The sequence below is a fragment of the Oncorhynchus gorbuscha genome, linkage group LG18, assembly GCF_021184085.1.
Source record: "Oncorhynchus gorbuscha isolate QuinsamMale2020 ecotype Even-year linkage group LG18, OgorEven_v1.0, whole genome shotgun sequence".
NCBI classification, from domain to species: domain Eukaryota; kingdom Metazoa; phylum Chordata; class Actinopteri; order Salmoniformes; family Salmonidae; genus Oncorhynchus; species Oncorhynchus gorbuscha.
This window is the reverse complement of record NC_060190.1, coordinates 53,516,254-53,543,328: the sequence shown is the minus strand read 5'-3', so window position 1 is coordinate 53,543,328 and position 27,075 is coordinate 53,516,254. Positions and strand designations below refer to the sequence as shown.

Genomic DNA, 27,075 nt, shown 5'->3' with positions numbered 1-27,075 from the left:
CAGACAGACAGACAGACAGACAGACAGACAGACAGACATTCAATTGACTGCTACTGTGCTAAATTCAGGATTGTCATCTGCATGAATATGACTTCTCCACGGACATTTGGATTCTCTCTCAATAGCAACAGAGCGTCGGGACCCAGCTGGGGAGTGTTTTGTCGAGCTCTGCTCTGCTGGCGAGTTGCAGAGCACAGGGAGGTAGAGAAGGAATAAAAAACCTTGCATACACTTCAGCCGTGTTACTGTTGGATTGTATATCCTTTTAGATTAGCAGCAGATCAGATCGACAGGCATTCCCACGCAATAAACCTTGCTGTCTGTCTCTCCGACATTTGCAACATTGTGACAAATGGAGGGATGTAACAATTTCCCTCTTCACTTGATCTGCCTGAGACTGACTTACCCCGGCGTGTATCCTTTTGTTTCAGAGACCCAGGCGTCCTCCTCAGTCAATCCCCCAAGATCGACTGTGGGTTAACCCGGCGGACAGAGCCCCCTCCTTAGCCCCCTTCCCCCTGTCTGTGCCCCCAGTTTCTCTCTATTCCTGCTTCGTTATGGTTTCTATTTACCTTTGCTCAACCACCCTAATCTTTCTGCTAAGGTCTCTTTCATTCTCCCTCTATCTAGCTCGCTCACTCTCTTTCGCTCTCTCCCTCCCACTTCTTGCCATCTCCCTCCCCTAGCTTCTTCAAAGCCAGCAGTGCTCTATTCTATCCAGGATGCTTGCTACATGATATCTCGGAACACAGCGTTCAACGCTGCTCTCTCGCTGCCTGATGCCGGAGCTGTCTCAGATTTTAATCTCAAGAACGGCAGGATGCTCCTGCACAGGGATTGATCCCCCCCTTTTCCCTCTCATTCTCCCCTTCCCCTCCCCTTTCCTAATCTCCCGCCCTCTGACCCTCACCCCAGCTTCTCTTTCCCGACACCCCTTCCCATTCTTTCTCACCCCAAGCCTCCTCTGCCCCTCTCTGCTCTTACCCCCTTGACCATGTTGCCATGTGTCTGCTGGCTCCAGCCTCTCCTCGTCTTGCTGTCCTCTGTTTTACGGGCTCAGGGGGAAAACTGTCCAGCAAGCTGCCTGTGCCCGGACCCCCACACTGTGGACTGCAGCGGCCGTGGACTCACCCGTCTTCCTGATGAGATCCCCTTGGACGTCCGCAGGCTCCTTCTGTCTGACAACTGTATCCCCCGCATTCCCTCTGACTTCCTAGTGCTCTACAGTGACCTGGTCTACCTGGACTTACGGAACAACTCTTTGTCCCACATCGAGCCGGGCACCCTCAGCACCTCTTCCAGGCTGGTGTTTCTGGACTTGGGCAGCAACAACCTGACAGAGATCCCCTCAGGGACCTTTGGGCAGTCCCGTAGCCTGATCAAACTCCGCCTGGGCAATAACCCCTATCTGAGCAGGGTCAACGAGGATGCATTCCTGGGCCTCACCTCCCTGCGTGAACTGGAGCTGGAGCGTAACGCCCTGTCTGGCCTTCAGGTGGGGGCGCTGAGCCAGTTGCCCTCTTTACGGGTGGTGAGACTGGAGGGCAACCCTTGGGTGTGCAACTGCAACTTTGCCAACCTGTTTGGATGGCTGGAGGAAAACAGTCAAAAGCTTCCAAATGGTAAGTGTCTTCATCAGGGGGATGTTAGTTTACTTACAGCTGGCTTGGCCTAAATAAAGGAAAGTCATGCAACATTAAGATTATATTATCTCAGCAAATCCTCTGCCATGCCATTGCTGTGTGTTCTATTTATATTTTTCGAGTAGAAAGAGGAACCCCTTCCTCTGCTCTAATTTTGGCTCCCTCTTTCTTTTCCTGCCCTAACCCACAGTACCAGGGAGAGTAATGAAAGACAATGAAAGATGAGTTCTAGGGAGAAACCTCCAGGGGGATGGTCTCAGATACATTTCACTACAGACTGTCTGCAGCTTCATCCACATCAGCAAAACAAACACAACAACAGAAAGTCAACACCTCACGTTTACAATTCTGCTTGAGCATGAGATTTATGTTACCGTGGTTGTGTGTGTAGTGTACTGTCCAAGCCAAACACCTGCCTCTTCCCTCAGGCCAGTGGTCTATCAATGTTTCACTAAATCAATCAATTAGTGAGTGCTGTTTGTATGACCACTGTAACCAAGCTCGCCCTCCCTCTCTCCTTCCTGGTGGTGGAAGCTGGAGCCCATCCAGTCTTTTACTATTGTGTTTCTGCCTGGGGGAGTTAGGTAACGTTACGACACTGATGTGTTGGCGCGGGCCCCCTCTCTCTCTGTGTGTCTCAGGGACACTCTCAGAATGTGTGCACGGCACACGAATAGGAAAAACAACAAAAGACAAAGGGGATTACAATTCTCCCACAGGAGTGTGTATCACACAAAGGGTAACGTCTGCTTACATGGAGATGATTAGACTGAACATCCGATCCCAGCAGCTATTGTTGTGGGATTCATGTGTTTATAATGCAGAGGCAAACAAAGCTTAATTGTAGAGATTTGCATTTCTTCCACTCTTTTCAAGGTAGAAACGTAAAAACAAACCTCAGGCTACAGGATACACCGTAGCCAACTATCCAATCCAATAGATTCATATTTTAGAACTTTCAGATTTGACTCCACATTACTCCAATCACCATTTCTTGTATTTAGATAAACTAACGAGCCACATGTCGTTTGCTTGACATCACATTTGAATAGTATTCAGATATTGTCCTTGAAAATGCAAATATTGTCCTTATATATCTGTCGATGTCTATTCATAATAATCATTCAAGCTAGACTGTGAATAGCCCACCAGATAATAAAATATAGAACCACAAACATGTAGGACACTTTGTTGTTAGAATATTATGGTCCAATAGTTCAGGTGTGCTGAATCTAGCTCCCCAAATTATATGTTCCACACTGTGAATGTAAATATGTGTACTGTATTCAGTTCAAAGGTAAAGCCTCACAGCATAAAACATCATGAATACGTGAAGTCGGCATATGAACCAATAGACAAAGTACATAAATAAGCATGCACAGCTGTCACTGTCTCCGAGCCAAGGTCGTTTCACAGGGGAAAATGCTGTAACATGATGATCTACATAAATATGGGACATCAACACATTGTAATGACAAAACATTGACCCATCTCATGTTACTGTATCTGTATCCTTTTGCAAATATGATTTCCTCACTGGGTTTGATGGATAAAGGATTACTTAGATGAACTCAGATATACAATCTATAATTCAGGCAAACTGGGTAAAGCTGACAACTGCCCAGGGATCCTTTACATTATATCTGTGTGATACATTACTCTGTGGATATGGACATAATGTTGACATAACCTTACATTGTTGTTCTTCTTTAATCATAGGAATGCAAGGGCAACAGTAGTTATGTTTTATAGAGGCTTGTGTGGAGACAAAATAATATTTCTAATCATATTTTCTACCCTATGCAAGCAGTGGGTGGACATTGCAAATCGCTGAGAACTAACAAAAACATCCTCACACGTTTAGTTTGTGCATTAGCATGTAATTGCCATCCCTCTTCCTCTCCCTCCTACTTCTCAATAATAAAGCAAACACAAAAAGTTGGGGCTGTGTGAGAAAGAGAAGTTGATAAATTATCAGGAATACCTCGATCTCCCGTGGTAAGAGACTGCAAATGCATTCATCACTGGTCCTCAGTGTTGTCTACTGCAGGCTGTAATGAATTCTATTAGAGACGCTGGCCAAGCACACATCAGCAACAGTGAACAAGAGGCCATGGTCTCAGCATGCCAACCCCTCTGGCATATCTGCCAACTGGGCCGAGAGATGCACTCTCAAATTGAGTTAGCAGCGAAGCTTCTCACCTCATGTAAGGCACTTACATTCAACCCAGTGCGTGTTTACTGTGTGACCTGGCTAGAAGGCTTTAGCATAAGACTGGTCAAAACCACCTGCCAAAGATAAAAAAATATAGTGACCTTTTCTATTTAGCGTCATCAACCACACCCACTGGGCACAGACGTCAGTTAAACATCTAGTTTTGATTTACATTTGGTTGAGTTGCCAACTAACGCGAATTCAACGTGAAATTAACAAAACATTTCACCATGTCATTGGATTTAGGTTAGAAGTTTGGTTAAAAAAAAGCATGAAAAGCTCTTATGTTGATGACTTTTTGTTAATCCAATCAGTTGTTCACATTGATTCAACGTCATCACATAGATTTCCTTAGTTGAAATGACGTGTTGAAATTAAGTTTTTGTCCAGTGGGCACTCACACACATACAGTGGGGCAAAAAAGTATTTAGTCAGCCACCAATTGTGCAAGTTTTCCAACTTAAAAAGATGAGAGAGGCCTGTAATTTTCATCATAGGTACACTTCAACTATGTCAGACAAAATGAGAAAAAAATCCAGAAAATGACATTGTAGGATTTTTAATGAATTTATTTGCAAATTATGGTGAAAAATAAGTATTTGGTCACCTACAAACAAGCAAGATTTCTGGCTCTCACAGACCTGTAACTTCTTCTTTAAGAGGCTCCTCTGTCCTCCACTCGTTACCTGTATTAATGGCACCTGTTTGAACTTGTTATCAGTATAAAAGATACCTGTCCACAACCTCAAACAGTCACACTCCCAAATCCACTATGGCCAAGACCAAAGAGCTGTCAAAAGACGGCAGAAACAAAATTGTAGACCTGCACCAAGCTGGGAAGACTGAATCTGCAATAGGTAAGCAGCTTGGTTTGAAGAAATCAACTGTGGGAGCAATTATTAAGAAATGGAAGACATACAAGACCACTGATAATCTACCTCGATCTGGGGCTCCACGCAAGATCTCACCCCGTGGGGTCAAAATGATCACAAGAACGCTGAGCAAAAATCAAAGAACCACACGGGGGGACCTAGTGAATGACCTGCAGAGAGCTGGGACCAAAGTAAACAAAGTCTACCATCAGTAACACACTACGCCGCCAGGGACTCAAATCCTGCAGTGCCAGATGTGTTCCTCTGATTAAGCCAGTACATGTCCAGGCCTGTCTGAAGTTTGCTAGAGAGCATTTGGATGATCCAGAAGAAGATTGGGAGAATGTCATATGGTCAGATGAAAACAAAATATAACTTTTTGGTAAAAGCTCAACTCATCGTGTTTGGAGGACAAAGAATGCTGAGTTGCATCCAAAGAACACCATACCTACTGTGAAGCATGGGGGTGGAAACATCATGCTTTGGGGCTGTTTTTCTGCAAAGGGACCAGGACGACTGATCCGTGTAAAGGAAAGAATGAATGGGGCCATGTATCGTGAGATTTTGAGTGAAAACCTCCTTCCATCAGCAAGGGCATTGAAGATGAAACGTGGCTTGGTCTTTCAGCATGACAATGATCCCAAACACCCCGCCCGGACAACGAAGGAGTGGCTTCATAAGAAGCATTTCAAGGTCCTGGAGTGGCCTAGCCAGTCTCTAGATCTCAACCCCATAGAAAATCTTCGTAGGGAGTTGAAAGTCAGTGTTGCTCAGCAACAGCCCCAAAACATCACTGCTCTAGAGGAGATATGCATGGAGGAATGGGCAAATACATTCATTAAAAATCCTACAATGTGATTTTCTGGATTTTTTTAGTTAGTAGTTAAAGTGTACCTATGATGAGAATTACAGGCCTCTCTAATCTTTTTAAGTGGTAGAACTTGCACAATTGGTGGCTGACTAAATACTTTTTTGCCCCACTGTACTTTAAGTTGCCGTAGACCTGAAGAACACTTTGCAGTTTGTGTCAGAATTGGGAATATGCGTGATATTTACTGCTGAATGCATTTGCAATTTAGCAATTCATAGAGCACAGGGGCACAGTGTTCTGGAACTGCCTCTGTGCTCATTAAAAATAAGAAATGTTGCTGATGCATATACATGAAGTCAACAAAGCTGTAAATCTGAAGGCAAAAGGAGAACTTATGATTTGAAGTCCCTGGCTGCAGCTCCAGAGGCCTTTTCAAGTCAATGTAATTTCCCATGGGTCTGGGATATCAGAAGAGAAATAATCCTTGTACAGGTTTGCTGAAAATCTGTGCACGATCTAACCAGTCTCTTCTCAACTGCTCACATCGTAAAGGAATTGTTGTGAACCACACCTACAGAAACTGTTCCCAAGGACAAATTATAGAGTCAGACGCACCTACACGCTGCTAACAATACTAAGTTGGTATTGCTGAATTGTTGGTATGCATTGGTGTGAACACTTCAAACCACCCTAAATATTCTCGGAGTATTATGAAATGACCTGATTCATGATTGGTGATTTTTGTGTGTGCATGTGTGCGTGCGTGTTTGGGGTTGGAGCTATTGACCACCACTATTCCTGCAGTGACAGATGAACAGTCATTTATAGAATGAGGTTGATTTGATAAGCTCCTGAATATGTATCAACCCTTCACAGAAGCATGATCAGTATCCTCCTTAGGTGTATGATTTGCCATAGAGTAATGTTACCCTTTAATTCAGAGCTAAAATGGTAGTGGTTAGGATGGATTCACAAACCGCATCAACAGACAGTTTATGTTACCAGAATAGACATGGAAACATGGAATAATTAAAACATGGACACATTCCTCTATCCGTATCTGTCAAATCATTCCCAAATTACCATACAGGAAACTCCCTCTGTCCTAATCCTGTTGTTTCTTGTTGTGGATATGATTTTATCATGGATTAGACCCTGTCTAGCAGCAGCAGTGTAGACATGCTCTGGAGCCATTTTGTGCCTGTTCTCTCATGCTAATTTCCCATGTGCTAGATACCAGTCCACTGCACTACATACTAGCATATCTCTGTTTGCATAACTGTGATTGGGTCACTGTGCTGAGTGGGTTGTATGCCTAAAATCCTGGGCTTTTATGGATTAAAAGTGTTGCTGTCCAGATGACTGTTTTACAAAATGGACAAATGCGTAAGACACATATATACTGTTCATAATGTATTTGAAATCATCGTGACTGTTGTAAAATGCATATCAATTGACAACCTCTCTCCATAAACCTGCCAAGGATTCAGTCTGTGTAGTCAGATGTTTGTCAGTCTACTCCTCTAAGGAGACGTTCCTGTACGCAGGTCTGCCTGTGTGCCACTAATCAGGCATCTAAATGTTTCATTAGGGGAATGAGTGCAAACATGATCCACTCCTGTCTCCAGTGCTCTTGGGTTAAGGATGAACAAAGGCCATGCATCATTTAGAGCAACACAGTTCTATAGCACAGTAGCCAGCCGGGTAACAGGAGCCACAGACACAGAGCAGGGCAGGACAGGGCAGAGCAGCTCCCATGGGTCCCTTGGGCCAGTGTCTGAGGCCTAATGTGTCACAGCTATCGACACCATTCATGATCCACTGCTCATGTGACAAGATCAAAGCCTGAATTTTCCTTCACAGTCTATTAGGTTACTTCCCAGAGAGCATCCACCACACTGTATGAGCAGCTCTCTAAGTATGACGCCACTGTGAATTCACTAGCTCTCCACATCACTGTCGCATATACAGTATGGAGTTAGCATTGCATTACATTACACAATTATCAACGGTCTTTGCCTTGGGCATGGATGTAAGGGAAAAATGTATTATTCCACGTAGGGAGTGAACATTATATATAATGAGGGTTACATTGAGAAAATTGGACCTGTCTGAAATGAAAATGGATGGCCCTCCCTTCAGCAAAATATATTTCACAGAAAATAATAATTAAAACATAAAGTGCATAGCAGAGAACATGCCTACCGTTTACCCTCACTTCTTGGACTTAGATATGGCGTTTTAGAAACTGTTCTTTGTCCTGTAAGCATTTCATGGCAACGCAGGAATTTTGATATCGCACAGGGCTGCCAGCCGGAAGGTTGTGGGTTCACAGACCACAGTGGAAAAGAGTAGGGGTGGAAATATCACCTTTATAGTAAAAGCATTACACAAATATATTTGTATTTGCAGGTTCATTTGTCTTGTATAAAAATTGTCTTGTATTTGTCTTTTATAAAAATGTAATTTTACATATTAGCAGAATGTTTTTAAATACCACACAAATTACCGAAATGACAAGCTGAGATTGGACAGAGAGAGATAGGCCTATGTGTTTATCTTATCATATTTCTCCAATGCCAAATCAATAAGTCTTGTTTGCAATGAAACTGTCCCTGTTTGCAAATAATTAAATCTGAGATGTCATTAGGAATATGAGTATGGTACTTTCAAAAGGGGCTCCCGAATGGCGTAGCGGTCTAAGGCACTGCATCTCAGTGCGCTAGAGGTGTCACTACAGACCCTGGTTGGTTCCAGGCTGTATCACAACTGGCGGTGATTGGGAGTCCCATAGGGCAGTGCACAATTAGCTGAGGGTCGTCTGGGTTAGGGATTGGCCGGGGTAGGCCGTCATTGTAAATAAGAATTTGTTCTTAACTGACTTGCCTAGTTAATTCAATAAATAAAACAAGTTAGGCCTACCTTTCCACCCCAGACAGAGTAGATCTATCAACGCAGAAACATATAAGCTTTAACTACTGGCTACTCTTCTTACGTGGTGTTAAGGGTTTCTTCCTCCTTCTCTGAAGAGGTGTAGCAGGGATCGGACCAAAATGCAGCGTGGTTATCTTCATACATCTTTAATAAAGATAATGACGATATAATAAAAAACAAGTAACGTACCGTGAAAAACCTAAACAGCCCTATCTGGTGCAAACACACACAGAGACAGGAACAATCACCCACGAAACACTCAATGAATATGGCTGCCTAAATATGGTTCCCAATCAGAGACAACGATAAACACCTGCCTCTGATTGAGAACCACTCCAGGCAACCATAGACTTACCAAGACAACTCTACTATACCACAATCCCATAACCTACAAAAACCCCAAGGCAAAAACACACCACATAAATAACCCATGTCACACCCTGGCCTGACCAAAATAATTAAGAAAACACAAAATACTAAGACCAGGGCGTGACAGAACCCCCCCCCGGGTGGGCGTCTGTCCACGGTGGCGGCTCCGGCGCGGGACGTGGACCCCACTCCAACAAAGTCTTAGTCCGCTTACATTGCGTCCTTGGATTGGCGACCCTCGCCGCCGACCTTGGCCTAGTAACCATAACCAAGGGCCCCACTGGACTGAGGGGCAGCTCCGGACTGAGGGACAGCTCGGGACTGAGGGGTAGCTCGGGACTGAGGGGAAGCTCGGGACTGAGGGGAAGCTCGGGACTGAGGGGAAGCTCGGGACTGAGGGGAAGCTCGGGACTGAGGGGAAGCTCGGGACTGAGGGGAAGCTCGGGACTTAGAGGAAGCTCGGGACTGAGAGGAAGCTCAGGCAGGTTGATGGCTCTGGCAGATCCTGGCTGACTGGTGGTTCTGGCAGATCCTGGCAGATCCTGGCTGACTGGAGGCTCTGGCAGATCCTGGCTGACTGGCAGTTCTGGCAGATCCTGGCTGACTGGCAGATCCTGGCTGAATGGCGGATCCTGGCAGACTGGCGGATCCTGGCAGACTGGCGGATCCTGGCAGACTGGCGGCTCTGGCGGATCCTGGCAGACTGGCGGATCCTGGCAGACTGGCGTCTCTGACTGCTCCATGCTGACTGGCGGCTCTGGCTGCTCCATGCTGACTGGCGGATCTGGCTGCTCCATGCTGACTGGCGGATCTGGCTGCTCCATGCTGACTGGCGGCTCTGGCTGCTCCATGCTGACTGGCGGCTCTGGCTGCTCCTTGCAGACTGGCGGCTCTGGCTGCTCCTTGCAGACTGGCAGCTCTGACAGCTCTGGCAGTGCTGGACAGGCGGGAGACTCCGGCAGCGCTGAACAGGCGGGAGACTCCGGCAGTGCTGTAGAGGAGGAAGGCTCTGACAGCGCTGGACATGCGGGAGACTCCGGCAGCGCTGGAGAGGAGGAAGGCTCCGGCAGCGCTGGACAGGAAAAGCGCACTGAAGGCCTGATGCGTGGTGCTGGCACTGGTGGTACTGGGCCGAGGACGCGCACAGGAAGCCTTGTGCGGGGAGCTGCTACCGGAGGGCTAGTGCGTGGAGGTGGTACTGGATAGACCGGACCGTGCTGGCGCACTGGAGCTCTTGAGCACCGAGCCTGCCCAACCTTACCTAGTTGAATACTCCCGGTTGCCCTGCCACTGCGGCGAGGTGGAATAGCCCGCACTGGGCTATGCAGGCGAACCGGGGACACTGTGAGCAAGGCTGTTGCCATGTACGCTGGCCCAATGAGACGCACTGGAGACCAGATGCGTAGAGCCGGCTTCATGACACTTGGCTCGATGCATACTCTAGCCCGGCCGATACGAGGAGCTGGTATGTACCGCACCGGGCTATGCACTCACACTGGAGACACCGTGCGCTCCACAGCATAACACAGCGCCTCTCCGCCTTCGCCACCTCCAGCTCTTCTTTAGGGCGGCGATATTCTCCAGGCTGAGCCCAGGGATTTCCTCCCATGTCCAGAAATCTGGAAATCTGGATGCTCCTGCTGCCGCTGCCTGTCACCACACCGCTTGGTCCTCTTTTGGTGGGTGATTCTGTTAAGGTTCTTCCTCCTCCTCTGAAGAGGAGGTGTAGCAAGGATCGGACCAAAATGCAGCGTGGTTATCTTCATACATTTTTAATAAAGATAATGACGATACAAGACAAGACACGTACCGTGAAAAACCTAAACAGCCCTATCTGGTGCAAACAAACACAGAGACAGGAACAATCACCCACGAAACACTCAAATAATATGGCTGCCTAAATATGGTTCCCAATCAGAGACAACGATAAACACCTGCCTCTGATTGAGAACCACTCCAGACAACCATAGACTTACCTAGACAACCAAGACAACTCTACTATACCACAATCCCATAACCTACAAAAACCCCAAGACAAAAACACACCACATAAATAACCCATGTCACACCCTGGCCTGACCAAAATAATTAAGAAAACACAAAATACTAAAACCAGGGCTTGACACGTGGCTTAACCCAACAAGAGGTCACACGTGTTTCCCTAAAAGCTGTCTGGGTTTAAACACGTTCTATTGTACAGAAAGTGAATAGCTGAATCAATTGATAGTGACAGATTTAAATTCTTCCCAAGCCAAGTGCAGTTTTTGTCTCCTCGGCTATAAAAGGTTGTAGCTCAGTCTCTGAATGTCAAATAAATGAATCAATGATATCCTCATATACAACGGAGTCTTTTTCAGATATTTTCCCAAATATTTTAAAGCATCACAGAACAAAGCGTTGTTATCGATCACTTTAGATAATCAGATCTGTTTTATTTTCTTCAAAATAGAACTGCCAAAGGGGGAGGAGATAGAACTGCCAAAGGTAGAACTGCCAAAGGGGAAGGAGTTGCAGTCTACTGCAGTAATGTCATACTTTCCAGGTCCATACCCAAACAGTTCGAACTACTAATTTAAAAAATGACTCTCTCCAGAAATAAGTCTCACTGTTGCCGCCTGCTACCGACCCCCCTCAGCTCCCAGCTGTGCCCTGGACACCATTTGTGAATTGATCGCCCCCCATCTAGCTTCAGAGTTTGTTCTGTTAGATGACCTAAACTGGGATATGCTTAAAACCCCGGCAGTCCTACAATCTAAGCTAGATGCCCTCAATCTCACACAAATCATCAAGGACCCCACCAGGTACAACCCTAAATCTGTAAACAAGGGCACCCTCATAGACGTTATCCTGACCAACTGGCCCTCCAAATACACCTCCGCTGTCTTCAACCAGGATCTCAGCGATCACTGCCTCATTGCCTGTATCCTCTACGGGCCCGAAGTCAAACAACCACCCCTCATCACTGTCAAATGCTTCCTAAAACACTTCTGCGAGCAGGCCTATCTAATTAACCTGGCCCGGGTATCCTGGAAGGATATTGACCTCATCCCGTCAGTTGAGGATGCCTGGTCATTCTTTAAAAGTAACTTCCTCACCATCTTATATAAGCATGCTCCGTTCAAAAAATGCAGAATTCAGAACAGATATAGCCCCTGGTTTACTCCAGACCTGACTGCCTTCGACCAGCACAAAAACATCCTGTGGCAGACTGCAATAACATCAAATAGTCCCCGCGATATGCATCTTTTCAAGGAAGTCAGGAACGCAAAGGACAGCTTTTTCAAGCAGATATTTGTATCCTGTAGCTCTAACTCCAAAAAGTTCTGGGACACTGTAAAATACATGGAGAACAAGAGCACCTCCTCCCAGCTGCCCACTGCACTCAGGCTAGGTAACACGGTCACCACCGATATATCCATGATAATCGAAAACTTCAACAAGCATTTCTCAACGGCTGGCCATGCCTTCCTCCTGGCTACTCCAACCTCGGCCAACAGCTCCACTTCTCGGGCTGACTCTTTTCTCTGTATATATCAATGATGTTGCTCTTGCTGCGGGCGATTCCCTGATCCACCTCTACGCAGACGACACCATTCTGTATACATCTGACCCGTCCTTGGACACTGTGCTATCTAACCTCTAAACAAGCTTCAATGCCATACAACACTCCTTCCGTGGCCTCCAACTGCTCTTAAACGCTAGTAAAACTAAATGCATGCTTTTCAACCGTTCGCTGCCTGCACCCGCACGCCTGACCAGCATCACCACCCTGGATGCTTCCGACCTTGAATATGTGGACATCTATAAGTACCTAGGTGTCTGGCTAGACTGTAAACTCTCCTTCCAGACTCATATCAAACATCTCCAATCGAAAATCAAATCAAGAGTCGGCTTTCTATTCCGCAACAAAGCCTCCTTCACTCACGCTGCCAAACTTACCCTAGTAAAACTGACTATCCTACCGTTCCTCGACTTCGGCGATGTCATCTACAAAATTGCTTCCAACACTCTACTCAGCAAACTGGATGCAGTTTATCACAGTGCCATCAATTTTGTCACTAACGCACCTTATACCACCCACCATTGCGACTTGCATGCTCTAGTCGGCTGGCCCTCGCTACATATTCGTCGCCAGACCCACTGGCTCCAGGTCATCTACAAGTCCATGCTAGGTAAAGCTCCGCCTTATCTCAGTTCACTGGTCACGATGGCAACACCCATCCATAGCACGTGCTCCAGCAGGTGTATCTCACTGATCATCCCTAAAGCCAACACCTCATTTGGCCGCCTTTCCTTCCAGTTCTCTGCTGCCTGTGACTGGAACAAATTGCAAAATAAAACTGAATTTGGAGACTTTTATCTCCCTCAACAACTTCAAACATCTGCTATCTGAGCAGCTAACCGATCGCTGCAGCTGTACATAGTCTATCGGTAAATAGCCCACCCATTTTTACCTACCTCATCCCCATACTGTTTTTATTTATTTACTTTTCTGCTCTTTTGCACACCAATATCTCTACCTGTGCATGACCATCTGATCATTTATCACTCCAGTGTTAATCTGCAAAATTGTAATTATTCGCCTACCTCCTCATGCCTTTTGCACGCAATGTATATAGACTCCCCTTTTTTTCTACTGTGTTATTGACTTGTTAATTGTTTACTCCATGTGTAACTCTGTGTTGTCTGTTCACACTGCTATGCTTTATCTTGGCCAGGTTGCAGTTGCAAATGAGAACTTGTTCTCAACTAGCCTACCTGGTTAAATAAAGGTGAAAAAAACACAAAAAAACATGTGCCATTAATACAGGTAACGAGTGGAGGACAGAGGAGCCTCTTAAAGAAGAAGTTACAAGTCTGTGAGAGCCAGAAATCTTGCTTGTTTGTAGGTGACCAAATATTTATTTTCCACCATAATTTGCAAATAAATTCATTACAAATCCTACAAAGTGATTTTCTGGATTTTTTTTCTCATTTTGTCTGTCGTAGTTGAAGTGTACCTATGATGAAAATTACAGGCCTCTCTCATCTTTTTAAGTGGGAGAACTTACACAATTGGTGGCTGACTAAGTACTTTTTTGCCCCAGTGTATCTAGCTAACAGTACACTTTTGCTTGAAGTTAAACCATTTTCTGTCAAAATTAGAAATGTGTGAATCTGAAAATGTAGCTAGATAACTCTGCACTTTCTTTATACGTCATCATGCATGATGGACATGTCTCCCTGTCAGGAAGTCATACCACGATTGCCCTCAGTTTGAAGATGCAATCTGTAGACAGGTGTTTTGTCTAGCTATCATACTCTAATTTCACTGATTTCAAAACTTGATCAGGAAGTAGAGAGCAACACTTATGCAGCTCCAATACACAATAAAAACATTTTAATGTTGCTTTCGACAGGATTACCAACACAGAGTGACAAACTCAAATAGACAGAAGCCTTCTATATGGCAGACCAATCCTTGTGACATACGCCTAGTTTCCTGAATTGGGTCACATAGGCTCTGGATCATTTGAGATAAGGGGCGGCATCGTGCACACATCAATATATAGCCTAATAAGCAACTAATTAAAAAAATAGAAATATTGACATTTCATCATCTACAAATTACATGACCCTGCCCTGGACTAGATTTAAAATAATAATAAACCCTCAATTTAACTGAAATTGAAAAGTCACGAAACTCCCCCATTTTCCTCCAGGTACCCATTTTGTAAATGTTGATCCATCCCTTACTTGAGAAGAGAGTGTATTTGACCTTGGACTCATTTAATGTTGATTTAATGTTGAAAAATTAATGCAAGCTGACATTGAAGTGTATAGGTTAGCAAGCAATCAAAAGGTGCTATGTGAGTAATTGATGTCTAAATGGCAAGTGTATTATTCTCACCAAAGAAGGATCTAACCAGTGCTCTATACAGTTGTGGGCTTTGTGTCTGTTATTGTGTGCGCATGTGTGTTTTGAATGAGCCATGCTAAATGTTTGTGCTGAGAGTATCCCCATTTAACTATGAGATCACTGAGTCCCTGTGCATAAGGAAATCCCTTCATGATTTGAATGATTCACCCTTGGCCTCGCTCACATGAAGGGTTGTCAATTTGTGCATTCAGACTCTCTACCCCATCTCCTTTTGTCTCTTCTCACTCTCTCTCTCCCTCTGACTCTCTGTCCTTCTCCTTCTCAGATTTATTCTCTTTGATTGTCTTTGAGTAATTTCCCCCTCTCTCTGTCTGTGTGATTATGTCTCTTTCTGTCTGCTTTACAATCAGGCAGGCTCAAATTAGGGATTTGGCGGATGCTTGTGCACCCAATACTTAAGGCTACCATAAAGCAAGGGCCTTTCATTTATTCACCAGCAACCACTTGATCTGCTTGTAAATATAGTAATACAATACCTGGAAATTCCAAAAACATACCTAGAAAGTTAGCAAATAACAAAGCCCATTCCATAGTTTAATTGGAAATTACGATACTTGTGCCTTTATTCCATGGGCCCATCTAATGATTCTCACTTCTCTGGTATCGAGAGTGGAATCAATCACTACAGCCACTGTGGTGTTGAAGTGGGAGGAGATACAAGCCTCCAATATCAGCCTACGACAGTCAGCTCGATAAATCCCTCAGGAGACAGGGAGTGGGTTACAAAAGGACAGCCTATCCCCAAGGATGCCTGTAATCCTGATTGTAATCCCTCAAGAGCAGACACTAGCTGTAACATATCCATATGGTTTCCCATACCTGTGCCTCCTGGCAAACCTGACTGGTTTCTAGCTGCATCATATTCTATGACTCCAAACATTACGTTGCCCATATACAGTACCAGTCAAAAGTTTGAAAACACCTACAAAAGGTTTTTCTTGATTTTGTACTATTTTCTACATTGTAGAATGATAGTGAAGACATTAAAACTATGAAAAAACACATATGGAATAAGGTAGTAACCAAAAAGTTTTAAACAAATCAAAATATATTTTAGATTTTAGATTCTTCAAAGTAGCCACCCTTTGCCTTGATGACAGCTTGACATTCTCTCAACCAGCTTCACCTGGAATGCTTTTCCAACAGTCTTGAAGGTGTTCCCACGTATGCTGAGCACTTGTTTGCTGCTTTTCCTTCACTCTGTGGTCCAACTCATCCCAAACCATCTCACTTGGGTTGAAACTCATGTGATTGTGGAGACCAGGTCATCTGATGCAGTACTCCATCACTTTCTTTCTTGTCCTGTTGACAAACAAATGATAGTCCGACTAAGCGCAAACCAGATGGGATGGTGTATCGGTGGAGAATGCTATGGTAGTCATGCTGGTTAAGTGTGCCTTGAAATCTAAATAAATCACAGACAGTGTCAACAGCAAAGCACCCCCACACCATCACACCTCCTCCTCCATGCTTCACGGTGGGAACCACACATGCAGAGATCATGCTTTCACCTACTCTGCGTCTCACAAAGACACGGCGGTTGGAACCAAAAATCTCAAATTTGGACTCATCAAACCAAAGGACAGATTTCCACCGGTCTAACGTCCATTGCTTGTGTTTCTTGGCTCAAGCAATTCTCTTCTTCTTATTGGTATCCTTAAGTAGAGGGCTTTTGCAGCAATTCGACCATGAAGGCCTGATTCACGAAGTCTCCTCTGAACAGTTGATGTCTGTTACTTGAACTGTGTGAAGCATTTATTTGGGCTGCAATTTCTGAGGCAAATAACTCTAATGAACCTTTCCCTCTGCAGAAAAGGTAACTCTGGGTCTCCCTTTCCTGTGGCAGTCCTCATGAGAGACAGTTTCATCATAATGCTTGACGGGCCTAGTTTTATCCTAATAAAGTGCCCTGAAACTCATCATTTTACTGGCCATACCAGGCATGCCAGTCACATTCTGCTGGCTTGCAAAGTGATATGTACTGTATACTGAACAAAATGCAACATGTAAAGTTTTGGTCCCATATTTCATGAGCTGAAATAAGATAATGGAAATCAAGCTTATTTCTCTCAAATTGTGTGTTTTAATTTGTTTACATCCCTGTTAGTGAGCATTTCTTCTTTGCCAAGATAATCCATCCACCTGACATGTGTGGCATATCAAGAAGCAGATTGTCACGCCTTGGTCATTGTATCTTGTGTTTTTGTTATATGTTTGGGTAGGCCAGGGTGTGACATGGGTTTATATGTTGTATTTCGTATTGGGGTTTGTATTAATTGGGAGTGTGTATTAGTAGGGGTGTGTCTAGTTAGGCTTGTCTGCCTGAGGCGATTCCTAATTGGAGTCAGCTGATTCTAGTTGTCTCGGATTGGGAACCGTATTTAGGTAGCTTGAGTGCGCGTTGTATTTCGTGGGTGATTGTACCTGTCTCTGTGTTAGTCACCAGTAATTAGTTTCACTCGTTTGTTGTTTTCATATTTTCAGTTATTTCATGTACCGCTTTATCTTTATTAAAAGTCATGAGTAACCTACACGCTGCATTTCGGTCTGACTCTCTTCAAACAGCAGACGAACTTCATTACACAGATTTAACAGCATGATCATTACACAGGTGCCTCTTGTGCTGGAGACAATACAATGAAACTCTAAAATGTGCAGTTTTGTCACACAACACAATGCCACAGATGTCTCAAGTTTTGAGGGAGCGTGAAATTAGCATGCCCTCCCAGGCCCACCCATGGCTGGACCTGCCTCCCCAGTGGGTGGGCCCATGCCCTCCCAGGCCCACCCATGGCTGGACCTGGCTCCCCAGTGGGTGGGCCCATGCCCTCCCAGGCCCACCCATGGCTGCGCTCCTGCCCATTCATGTGAAATCCATAGATTATGGCCTAGTAAATTTATTTCAATTGACTGATTTCCTTATATTAACTGTAACTTAGTAAAATATTTTAAATAGTTTCATATTTATTTTCAGTATAATTCCTTTTGGAATCCAGCCGAAGTGGGGGGGATGTACAACCCGCAACCTGCATTCAGAAAGACTGCCAGGGTTGGGAAGACTAAAATAAGAGTCTACCTTAAACATCTACACTGGAATAACCCTGCAAAAACATATATATTGAAACAAACTATTTAAAAAATCGACCTGCACATGATAATGATGTGTGGTTTTGCTTTAACACTGGTTATTGACACCAACACTGGGGTCATTTTACACCACTGGATTCATTGAATTATTTACAGTGTTAATTTAACTCTTGAATCAACACTGAAAAATCAACACTCGTTAACACTGGCCAATTTGCTGTGTGCTAAGGGACACATCTGCAGTCTTCCATCCATTTAAAGAACCTCTTAGATTTCGAAAGAATTGTAGATGCCACGTCCCAGCACCCAGAACCAAACAGTCTGTCAAGAGAAACTACAGAGTCTGTGACAGGGACTGAGGAACCTGTCTGTCATGTGTAGGAAATCAAACTAGGATGTTTGTCTGGTAGACAGACAGTATTTTGGAGAGAGTCCCAGTGAGAATTCTCATGTCAGAATTATATAATCAGGAGGATTTGTGTAACAGGTGTCCACTGAAGCTTAGGGCTCTATTCAATCCGCATCGCGGAAGTTAAGCTTTTCAGCGTGTTTGATATTTATAGGCAATATTCCTGCTTTATCAGAGACTGTATTCAAGTTAAATGCTGCGTATGTCGGCTAAATCGGAAATTACCTTTACATTTCTATTGTGGAATCTGTAGCACTTGAATAGAGCCCTTAGCGTATGTAAATTACACTAATACTGCATATGACCGGAGGCACAGTGGCCCTAATCCAAGGCTCTGCTCACTGAAAAACTCTCTCCATTTTGGGGGAGAAAACTGTGGGTGGACCACGGTGCGTTATATAACCTATTTGTTCTCTATTAAAGAAATGGTAATAGCATGAAACTGCTCCATTTCCACAAGAATCAAGGCCCATTGTTTTCAGTTTAAACGGATTTCACCTTTTTTCAGTCATTTCCACATACCGAAAAAGTGTCTGTGGCCTCCTGCATAATGTATCTATAAAAATAATGTGTTAACCACAAGATAATCAGCACAAGGTAAAAAATAAATATCCACTGTCACCTAAGCAGGGATATCATTTAGTGCTGGAGGAAAATAGGGCCTGTCGTCGTACCCCACTAGGAGCAGGATATCGTAAATACAGTAACTCCAACAGGACTCTGCAGGCAAACTTTGCTCTCCAATCTCATTAATCAAAGTGTAGGGAGATGCTGGGGCAGAATTACTAGAGACAGGCCCATCTCAGAGCCTAAGGCTGGGTCTCCTGGGTCATGAGTTTGCAATGCAAAGTTCCATGTGAAAAGCAGAGGCCATTCATCTCTTATTGAAGTTGCCAATACAGCTGGTTTTAGCAATGTAACGGATCCCAAGACTATATCCGACTCCTCTCAACTTTGAGTGGAATTTATATGCAGCCTCTTTATAAACTTTCTTGGGTTGTCCAGGTGAACTTTCCATCTGACCATGCAATCCCATGTTATACCTGTTTTGTAACATGGGAAGCCTATAATGTATAGGTGGTGCACATTTACACTGGAGTGAAAAAGCTAACAGTATGGTTAGGTGTGTGACGTTGTCATGCACTTCAAAGTTATATGCGGAACAGCAATGATTTTAAACGAGTGGATGTTTTACATTTAAATAATTTAGCAGATGGTCTTATCAACAGCGACTTACAATTAGTGCATTCATCTTAAGATAGCCAGGTGAGACAACAACACATCACAATAGTATCATGTACATTTTCCCTCAACAAAGTATTTATCAGCAAAGCCAGTGCTAGTGGGAAAATAGGTTGGGGGTGCCCTGAGAGTTATTTAAGATTGTTAAGAAAATAAAACAGATCTGATTATATAAAGTGATATATAACAGTGCTTTGGTCCGCAATGCTTAATGCTAGAAACAAGCTCTAAAATACAGTGGAAGGAAACTAAGGTAACACTTTACTTGACACCCAGTGGCATAACATGTCGTAACAGGTTATAACCATGTCATAATATGTCATAACAGCTGGCATAACTTGTCATAACCTGTCATAATATGGTCATAACACTGTCAAAACCAATATTTCCACCTGTTGTGACATATATTGTATTCTTTTCTGGTTATGAAACCTACATAAGAGTGCCAAACCCCACAGAAATATGATGAGATGAACACATACGCCTATCTCTCTGTCCATTCTTGTGTGGAATTTGAATTATTAAAAAAGACTGCTAATATGAAAAATGGTGTAGAATGTAAAATTAATTTTGTAAATTATCTGACATGCAAATACAATGATAGATTCATGCAATACTTTTACTATAAAGGAGATCTTTGTCCACGGTGTTCTTCAAACCCACAACCTTCCGTCCGCCAGCCCTGCGCATCAAATGTCCTGCGTTGCCATGTAATGCTTACAGGATGAAGAACAGTTTCTAAAACTGCATATCTAAGGCAAGGCACTGGTCTGTACAGAAAGTGAGAGTAAACGGTAGACACGTTCTCTACTATCCACTTTCATTCATTATTTTGGGTATAGTGTCATGCAGGTGAATGAGGACCCAAAAGCGACTTGGCGAAAACAGAGTCTTTAATCCAGTAAAGTAAAATACAATCAAAAAACACAACTTCCACTCGTAATGACGAGAACCGACTGGAGACTCGATCTTGAACAGCAGGTTGCCTCGGGAAGGCACTTGAACCTAGCAGACTCAGACACCTGCTCACCACGCAGCATCTGAGGGAAACACGACACGACAGGGCGATACACAAACACAGCACGGTGAACAATAGATAAGGATCCGACAGGACAGGAACGGAAAACAAGGGAAGAAATAGGGACTCTAATCAGGGGGAAAAGATAAGGAACAGGTGTGGGAAGACTAAATGATTGATTAGGGGAATAGGAACAGCTGGGAGCAGGAACGGAACGATAGAGAGAGGAGAGAGAGGGAGGGGGAGAGAGAGGGATAGAAAAAGGGAACGAACCTAATAAGACCAGCAGGGGGAAACGAACAGAAGGGAAAGCATAATGACAAGACAATATATGACAAAACATGACAGTACCCCCCCCACTCACCGAGCGCCTCCTGGCGCTCTCGAGGAGGAACACTGGCGGCAACGGAGGAAATCATAGATCAAACGGTCCAGCACGTCCCGAGAAAGAACCCAACTCCTCTCCTCAGGACCGTAACGGAAAAACGAAAAAAAAGGGAAACTAGGGTACTACTCTAAAAAAAAATGAGACACGGGTAGAGAACTGAAAACTTTAGAGCAAACAGGACCAAACAGGCCAGGAGAGTAACAACTAGGGACAGACTGAGACACAGCAAGGGCAGGAACAAGAACAGGAGAGATGCGATGGCAGGGAACAGACTGAGACCCAGCAAGACCAGGAGCAGAAGCAGAAAAATACGCACAAGGGTGGACCCCATCGTCAGTATCGGAGCGCTGGGACAGAATGGCTCCCACGCCCACCCCCGACGCGTCAACCTCAACAATAAACTGTTTAGTGACGTCAGGTGCAACAAGGATAGGAGCGGATGCAAAACGTTTCTTAAAGAGATCAGAACAACAATCATACGACCGGTGAGGAGGAAGGGAGTTGGTTCTGGACCGACTGAAGACCGTGCGCAGACCATGATATTCCTCCGGCACTCCTGTCAAATCACCAGGTTCCTCCTGAGAAGAGGGGACAGAACAAACAGGAGAAATAGCAGACATTAAACACTTCACATGACAAGAAACGTTCCAGGAAAGGATAGAATTACTAGACCAATCAAAAGAAGGATTATGACACACTAGCCAGGGATGACCCAAAACAACAGGTGTAAAAGGTGAACAAAAAATAAAAAAAGAAATGGTCTCACTATGGTTACCAGATACAGTGAGGGTTAAAGGTAGTGTTTCATATAATATACTGGGGAGAGGACTACCATCCAAGGCAAACATGACCGTGGGCTCCCCTAACTGTCTGAGAGGAATGTCATGTTCCCGCGGCCAGGCTTCGTCCATAAAACAGCCCTCTGCCCCAGAGTCTATTAATGCACTGCAGGAAGCTGCCGATCCGGTCCAGCGTAGATGGACCGGTAAGGTAGTACATGTACTTGACGGAGAGGACCGTCTAGTAGCGCTTATCAGTCGCCCTCCGCTTACTGATGAGCTCTGGCCTTTAACTGGACATGAAATGACAAAATGACCAGCGGAACCGCAATAGAGACAGAGGCGGTTGGTGATTCTCCGTTCCCTCTCCTTAGTCGAGATGCGAATACCCCCAGCTGCATGGGCTCAACACCTGAGTCAGTGGGGAAAGACGGTAGTGTCGGAGAGAGGGAGACACAGTTAACGCGAGCTCTCTTCTATGAGCTCGGTGACGAAGATCTACCCGTCGTTCAATGCGAATAGCGAGTTCAATCAAAGAATCCACGCTGGATGGAACCTCCCGAGAGAGAATCTCATCCTTAACCTTAGCGTGGAGTCCCTCCAGAAAACGAGCGAGCAACGCCTGCTCGTTCCAGTTACTGGAGGCAGCAAGAGTGCGAAACTCTATAGAGTAATCCGTTATGGATCGATTACCTTGACATAGGGAAGACAGGGACCAGGAAGCTTCTTTCCCAAAAACTGAGCGATCAAAAACCCTTATCATCTCCTCTTTAAAGTTCAGATAATTGTTAGTACACTCAGCGCTTGCCTCCCAGATAGCTGTGCCCCACTGCCGAGCCCGACCAGTAAGGAGTGATATGACGTAGGCAATCCGAGCTCTCTCTCTTGAGTATGTGTTGGGTTGGAGAGAGAACACTATATCACACTGGGTGAGAAAGGAGCGGCACTCAGTGGGCTGCCCAGAATAACATGGTGGGTTATTAACCCTAGGTTCCGGAGGCTCGGAAGACCCGGAAGTAGCTGGTGGCACGAGACGAAGACTCTGATACTGTCCTGAGAGGTCGGAGACCTGAGCGGCCAGGTTCTCCACGGCATGGCGAGCAGCAGACAATTCCTGCTCGTGTCTGCCGAGCATGGCTCCTTGGGACTCGAGAGTAGAGTAGAGAGAATCCATAGTCGCTGGGTCCATTCTTCGTCGGATCCTTCTGTCATGCAGGTGAATGAGGACCCAAAAGCGACTTGGCGAAAACAGAGTCTTTAATCCAGTAAAGTAAAATACAATCAAAAAACACAACTTCCACTCGTAATGACGAGAACCGACTGGAGACTCGATCTTGAACAGCAGGTTGCCTCGGGAAGGCACTTGAACCTAGCAGACTCAGACACCTGCTCACCACGCAGCATCTGAGGGAAACACGACACGACAGGGCGATACACAAACACAGCACGGTGAACAATAGATAAGGATCCGACAGGACAGGAACGGAAAACAAGGGAAGAAATAGGGACTCTAATCAGGGGAAAAGATAAGGAACAGGTGTGGGAAGACTAAATGATTGATTAGGGGAATAGGAACAGCTGGGAGCAGGAACGGAACGATAGAGAGAGGAGAGAGAGGGAGGGGGAGAGAGAGGGATAGAAAAAAGGGAACGAACCTAATAAGACCAGCAGGGGGAAACGAACAGAAGGGAAAGCATAATGACAAGACAATATATGACAAAACATGACATATAGGGGAGGGTCACTTGCTTTTTTTCAGGGAGGATTTAGGTGAAATATATTTGATGAGTGGCCATTCATTTTCATTTCAGAGAGGTCCGAATTTTCTCCATGTAACCCTCACTCCCTTAGAAGAAAATAATTAGTCCTGTGCCACCAGATGCTCCCGGATTATGAGCGAACACATGGTCAGATGACGAGAGAGCAGCTGGAGTGGTGTTCTCTGGGAAAAAACATGTCTCCATCAGGGCCAAAAAGGGCAACATAGACTGAGATGAACTCAGCCTTATTGACAGCAGATCAGCAGTTCCAAACGCTGCTGGAGACTAGGAATTCCACATGGGTTGTGCACGCAGGGTACAATAAATTAGAAGTATAGCAGCTATGGGGTGGGGAGGGTCTGTAAAACCTAAAGGGAGAGGAGCGAACTTGGATGGGAAACACACATACTTTTCAAAGCTACAAAATAGCAAAATGAGATTATCAGAAAATAACTAGGTAATATAATCAAGTGAGCCTTCCTCTCTTTGCTTCCTTGAATAACTCCATAGGACAACTCTGCAGATCAACTGTAACATAATCCTTTGACACCTTACATTTATTTTAAAAAATATGAGAAAACCAGCTGCATTCCACACTGCATGGATGGCAAGTCCTAAAGCAGAGTGGATTGTAATGTTGACAGCAGAAAATAATGAGCTGTGCGTGTGTGTTTGTGAGAGACTGAGAAAACATATATGCATGCATGCTTTGGCATGTGGCCCACCTCCAATAGGCTTTCTCTCTGCCCACCTGTGAGTTAACATTTTCATTGATATGTCTAGCTTTTTCATCCCAGTGTAAAGAGCCAATTTATTTACTGTATGCGGTTGGACTCCCAAGCGGCCAGCCTTGTTCGAGTAGAAAAATGTTCTCATTTTATAGCTAAATGACTTAAATGTAAATGTAAATGTATACCCTTGCTAGGTGTTGTCACACACTGTGTTGACAATGGCCTGTGCTGTAACTAGGAAACAATGTAATGGGAAGAAAGGGATGTGGTCAGTTGTACAGTGATGAATGTAGAGGTCAGAAGTCAATAAGAGTGTCAGTGTCGGGGACTAACCAGTGCCCTGCAGAGCTCATGTGTAAGACAACTATAAACATGCCTTTCAATCAAAAAAGCCACTATGTATCGAATCAATTCTCTTCATCATGTGGACTTGAGTCAGATATGTTTCTCTACAAGCTAAACAGCCATGATTGTAATGCAGAACACTATACAGGAGCTAATTTGACCAATTCATCAGCTGTTTAACCTTGCAGTGTTTTCAAACAACATTATTGCAGCAGGCAATGTCAAGAGGCTTGTTTGTTTATTACTTTCATTTCTATTCTAGACAGCATAAAAATCAATGAGGTAGTAGATAAACGAATGCAGTATTAGCTCAGCTGGCAATTTAGTCCTGGATTGAAAGTACATACGCATTATAAGGGTGTTTGAAGTTGCCAGAATACATCATTCCATTTTGTATCTGTTCGGCTTTGGGAATTATATAGCCAAGCCACCTGAAGATCTCTCTCACACAGCGCAGACCTCAAAGCATTCCATATGCATAGGTAGAATCGGTGGAACTACTACAGCCTGTAATCAAGCCAGCTCTCTCATTTCACATAATGTTATGCCATCAGCACAGCACAGGGCATGTCAACGGCACTTCAAATATTTACTCAATGCTAACAAATTGGTTCAGTGAGGCTATGATCCACAGCTCATGTCACCTTGGGACTCAGAATTAAGACTAATGACATTACGATGGAAAAATACCCATGGTTTGTTCATTCCTCAAAATGGGATGAGTGGAAACTAACCTTGAAATCCACAATGTGTTGTCGTTTTTGTCATTGTACACGATATGTCAAAGTGACTTGGCGCTGGCGAGCATGACAGACCAATTTATTATGGTTACATCTTGAGATGAGTTCAGTGAATGTGCTCCTTACCTCTGGTTGTCCCAGACAATGCTGTAAATAAAAAACAGAGGTTATTCCAAGTGATTTGTTTGGTTAATTGTCTTCTATTTACCGCCAAGGATCATAATTCATAGAAACCAATCCAGACTTTCCATTTAGTAAATAAGACGTAATAAAATGAGTATTGGAATAACAAAAACTCTTTATAGGTTATTATTGCATCTAGAGGTCAATATCTCGATAGTTATTAGAATTGCTGTTATTTGTGAAGGTTAATATAATTGTGTCTGCTAGAGGGGACAGTTTGTTTTACATGATGATAATGTGATAATGGGGACTATGTCTGGGGTTTCTGTGTGGTCCTAATCCTATTCCTCTTCCTTGTCCCCTTGTAGGAGTGGAGGGCATGGAGTGTACATTACCCATGGACGGCAGACGGGTGTCCCTGAGCCAGCTATCACAGGACAGCTTCCGGGAGTGTCAGATCACCCTTACCTTAACAGACTTACTCATCATCATATTTTCTGGCATCTCTGTGTCCGTAGTGGCCATCATGACCAGCTTCTTCCTGGCCTCCATTGTCCACTGTTTCCAGCGCACAAGCAAAACCACTAAGGGAGATGAGGAGGAGAGTGAGGAGTGAGACTGACTGTGTCCCAGAGCACGCATGAACTGACACTTCATCTGGCCCGACCGTGAGACCAGGCTGCTGCCCAACATGCTGCTCAACCTGCCGCCTCACACAGGTGGAGAACTGGGAGAGGAATAGAGGGATTGAGTTACACATTTTGCATTGGTTTGTGGGGTTTTCCAAAAGCCCTGATACTGCAGATGCTGTTCTCTCTGCATGTGTGGAAAATATATAAACATGTCCCAATGAGTTATAGTCACAGATAGAATAGATCATTCTCTATGTCTATGGTGTTGACAGTGTGCTGTGGTTGCTCTTTAAAAGCATACTGAATAGCTCTTTAATGCACACAAATTCACTGGTGGTTGATGATTCGATAGGAACACCAAGATGTAGAATAAATAATATGTTTATAAAGAGTTGCATACTTTGCAGTTAGTTTTTCAGTTCCCAGCCTAGATCCAAACAAAGACTTATCCAAACAAAGACATTATTAGACATAACACAAAAGCAAGTAATACAGATTTTCAGAAACTATTTACATTTGATTTGACATTTTTACATCTTACAGACGTTTATACAGAGTCATTAAACTGTGATTTATTTTGAAATGATGTAGCTATAAGTAGCCGCAGGCTCTTAGCCAATACTCAATACTCATTTTGGGCTCTAAGTGAAAATGTTTGTTGAAGGATACAGTACGTCTCATATTGAACCAGGGCCTTAGATTGCCATTGCCATCCATGGGCGGGTCACCTAAGCGTTGTTTTGGGCCAAAACAGATTGAAAAACACTTTCAGTGTAAATTTAAATTACTAAAACCAGATATAAAGTATGCAAAAAAGATAACAAAGCTATATATATATATATATGTTTTAAATATACACTTTGAGAACTAACAATCACCAATAGCTAGGCAGTCAGGGAGAATTGAACACTTCAAAAAAAATGCATTTAGCCGTGTCGATTTTGTTATTATGTTCGAGCATTAGAACACAGCATTAGCCAAGGCGAAATCGAATAGAATTGCAGGAAATTCGCTTTAAATCTGCTAAAATTTCTCTCAGCTCAAGGGATTTTTTATT

The 27,075-nt window shown here is 44.2% G+C and overlaps 1 protein-coding gene across 1 annotated transcript; it reads left to right on the top strand.

The window, feature by feature from the left end:
• Positions 1 to 26,839, top strand: LOC124003739 (leucine-rich repeat-containing protein 38-like). The gene is made up of 2 exons (XM_046312284.1): positions 1 to 1,622; positions 25,755 to 26,839. The coding sequence occupies exons 1-2, from the start codon at positions 995 to 997 to the stop codon at positions 26,000 to 26,002; spliced, it is 876 nt and encodes a 291-aa protein (XP_046168240.1). The 5' UTR covers positions 1 to 994; the 3' UTR covers positions 26,003 to 26,839.
• Positions 26,840 to 27,075: the final 236 nt, after the last annotated feature.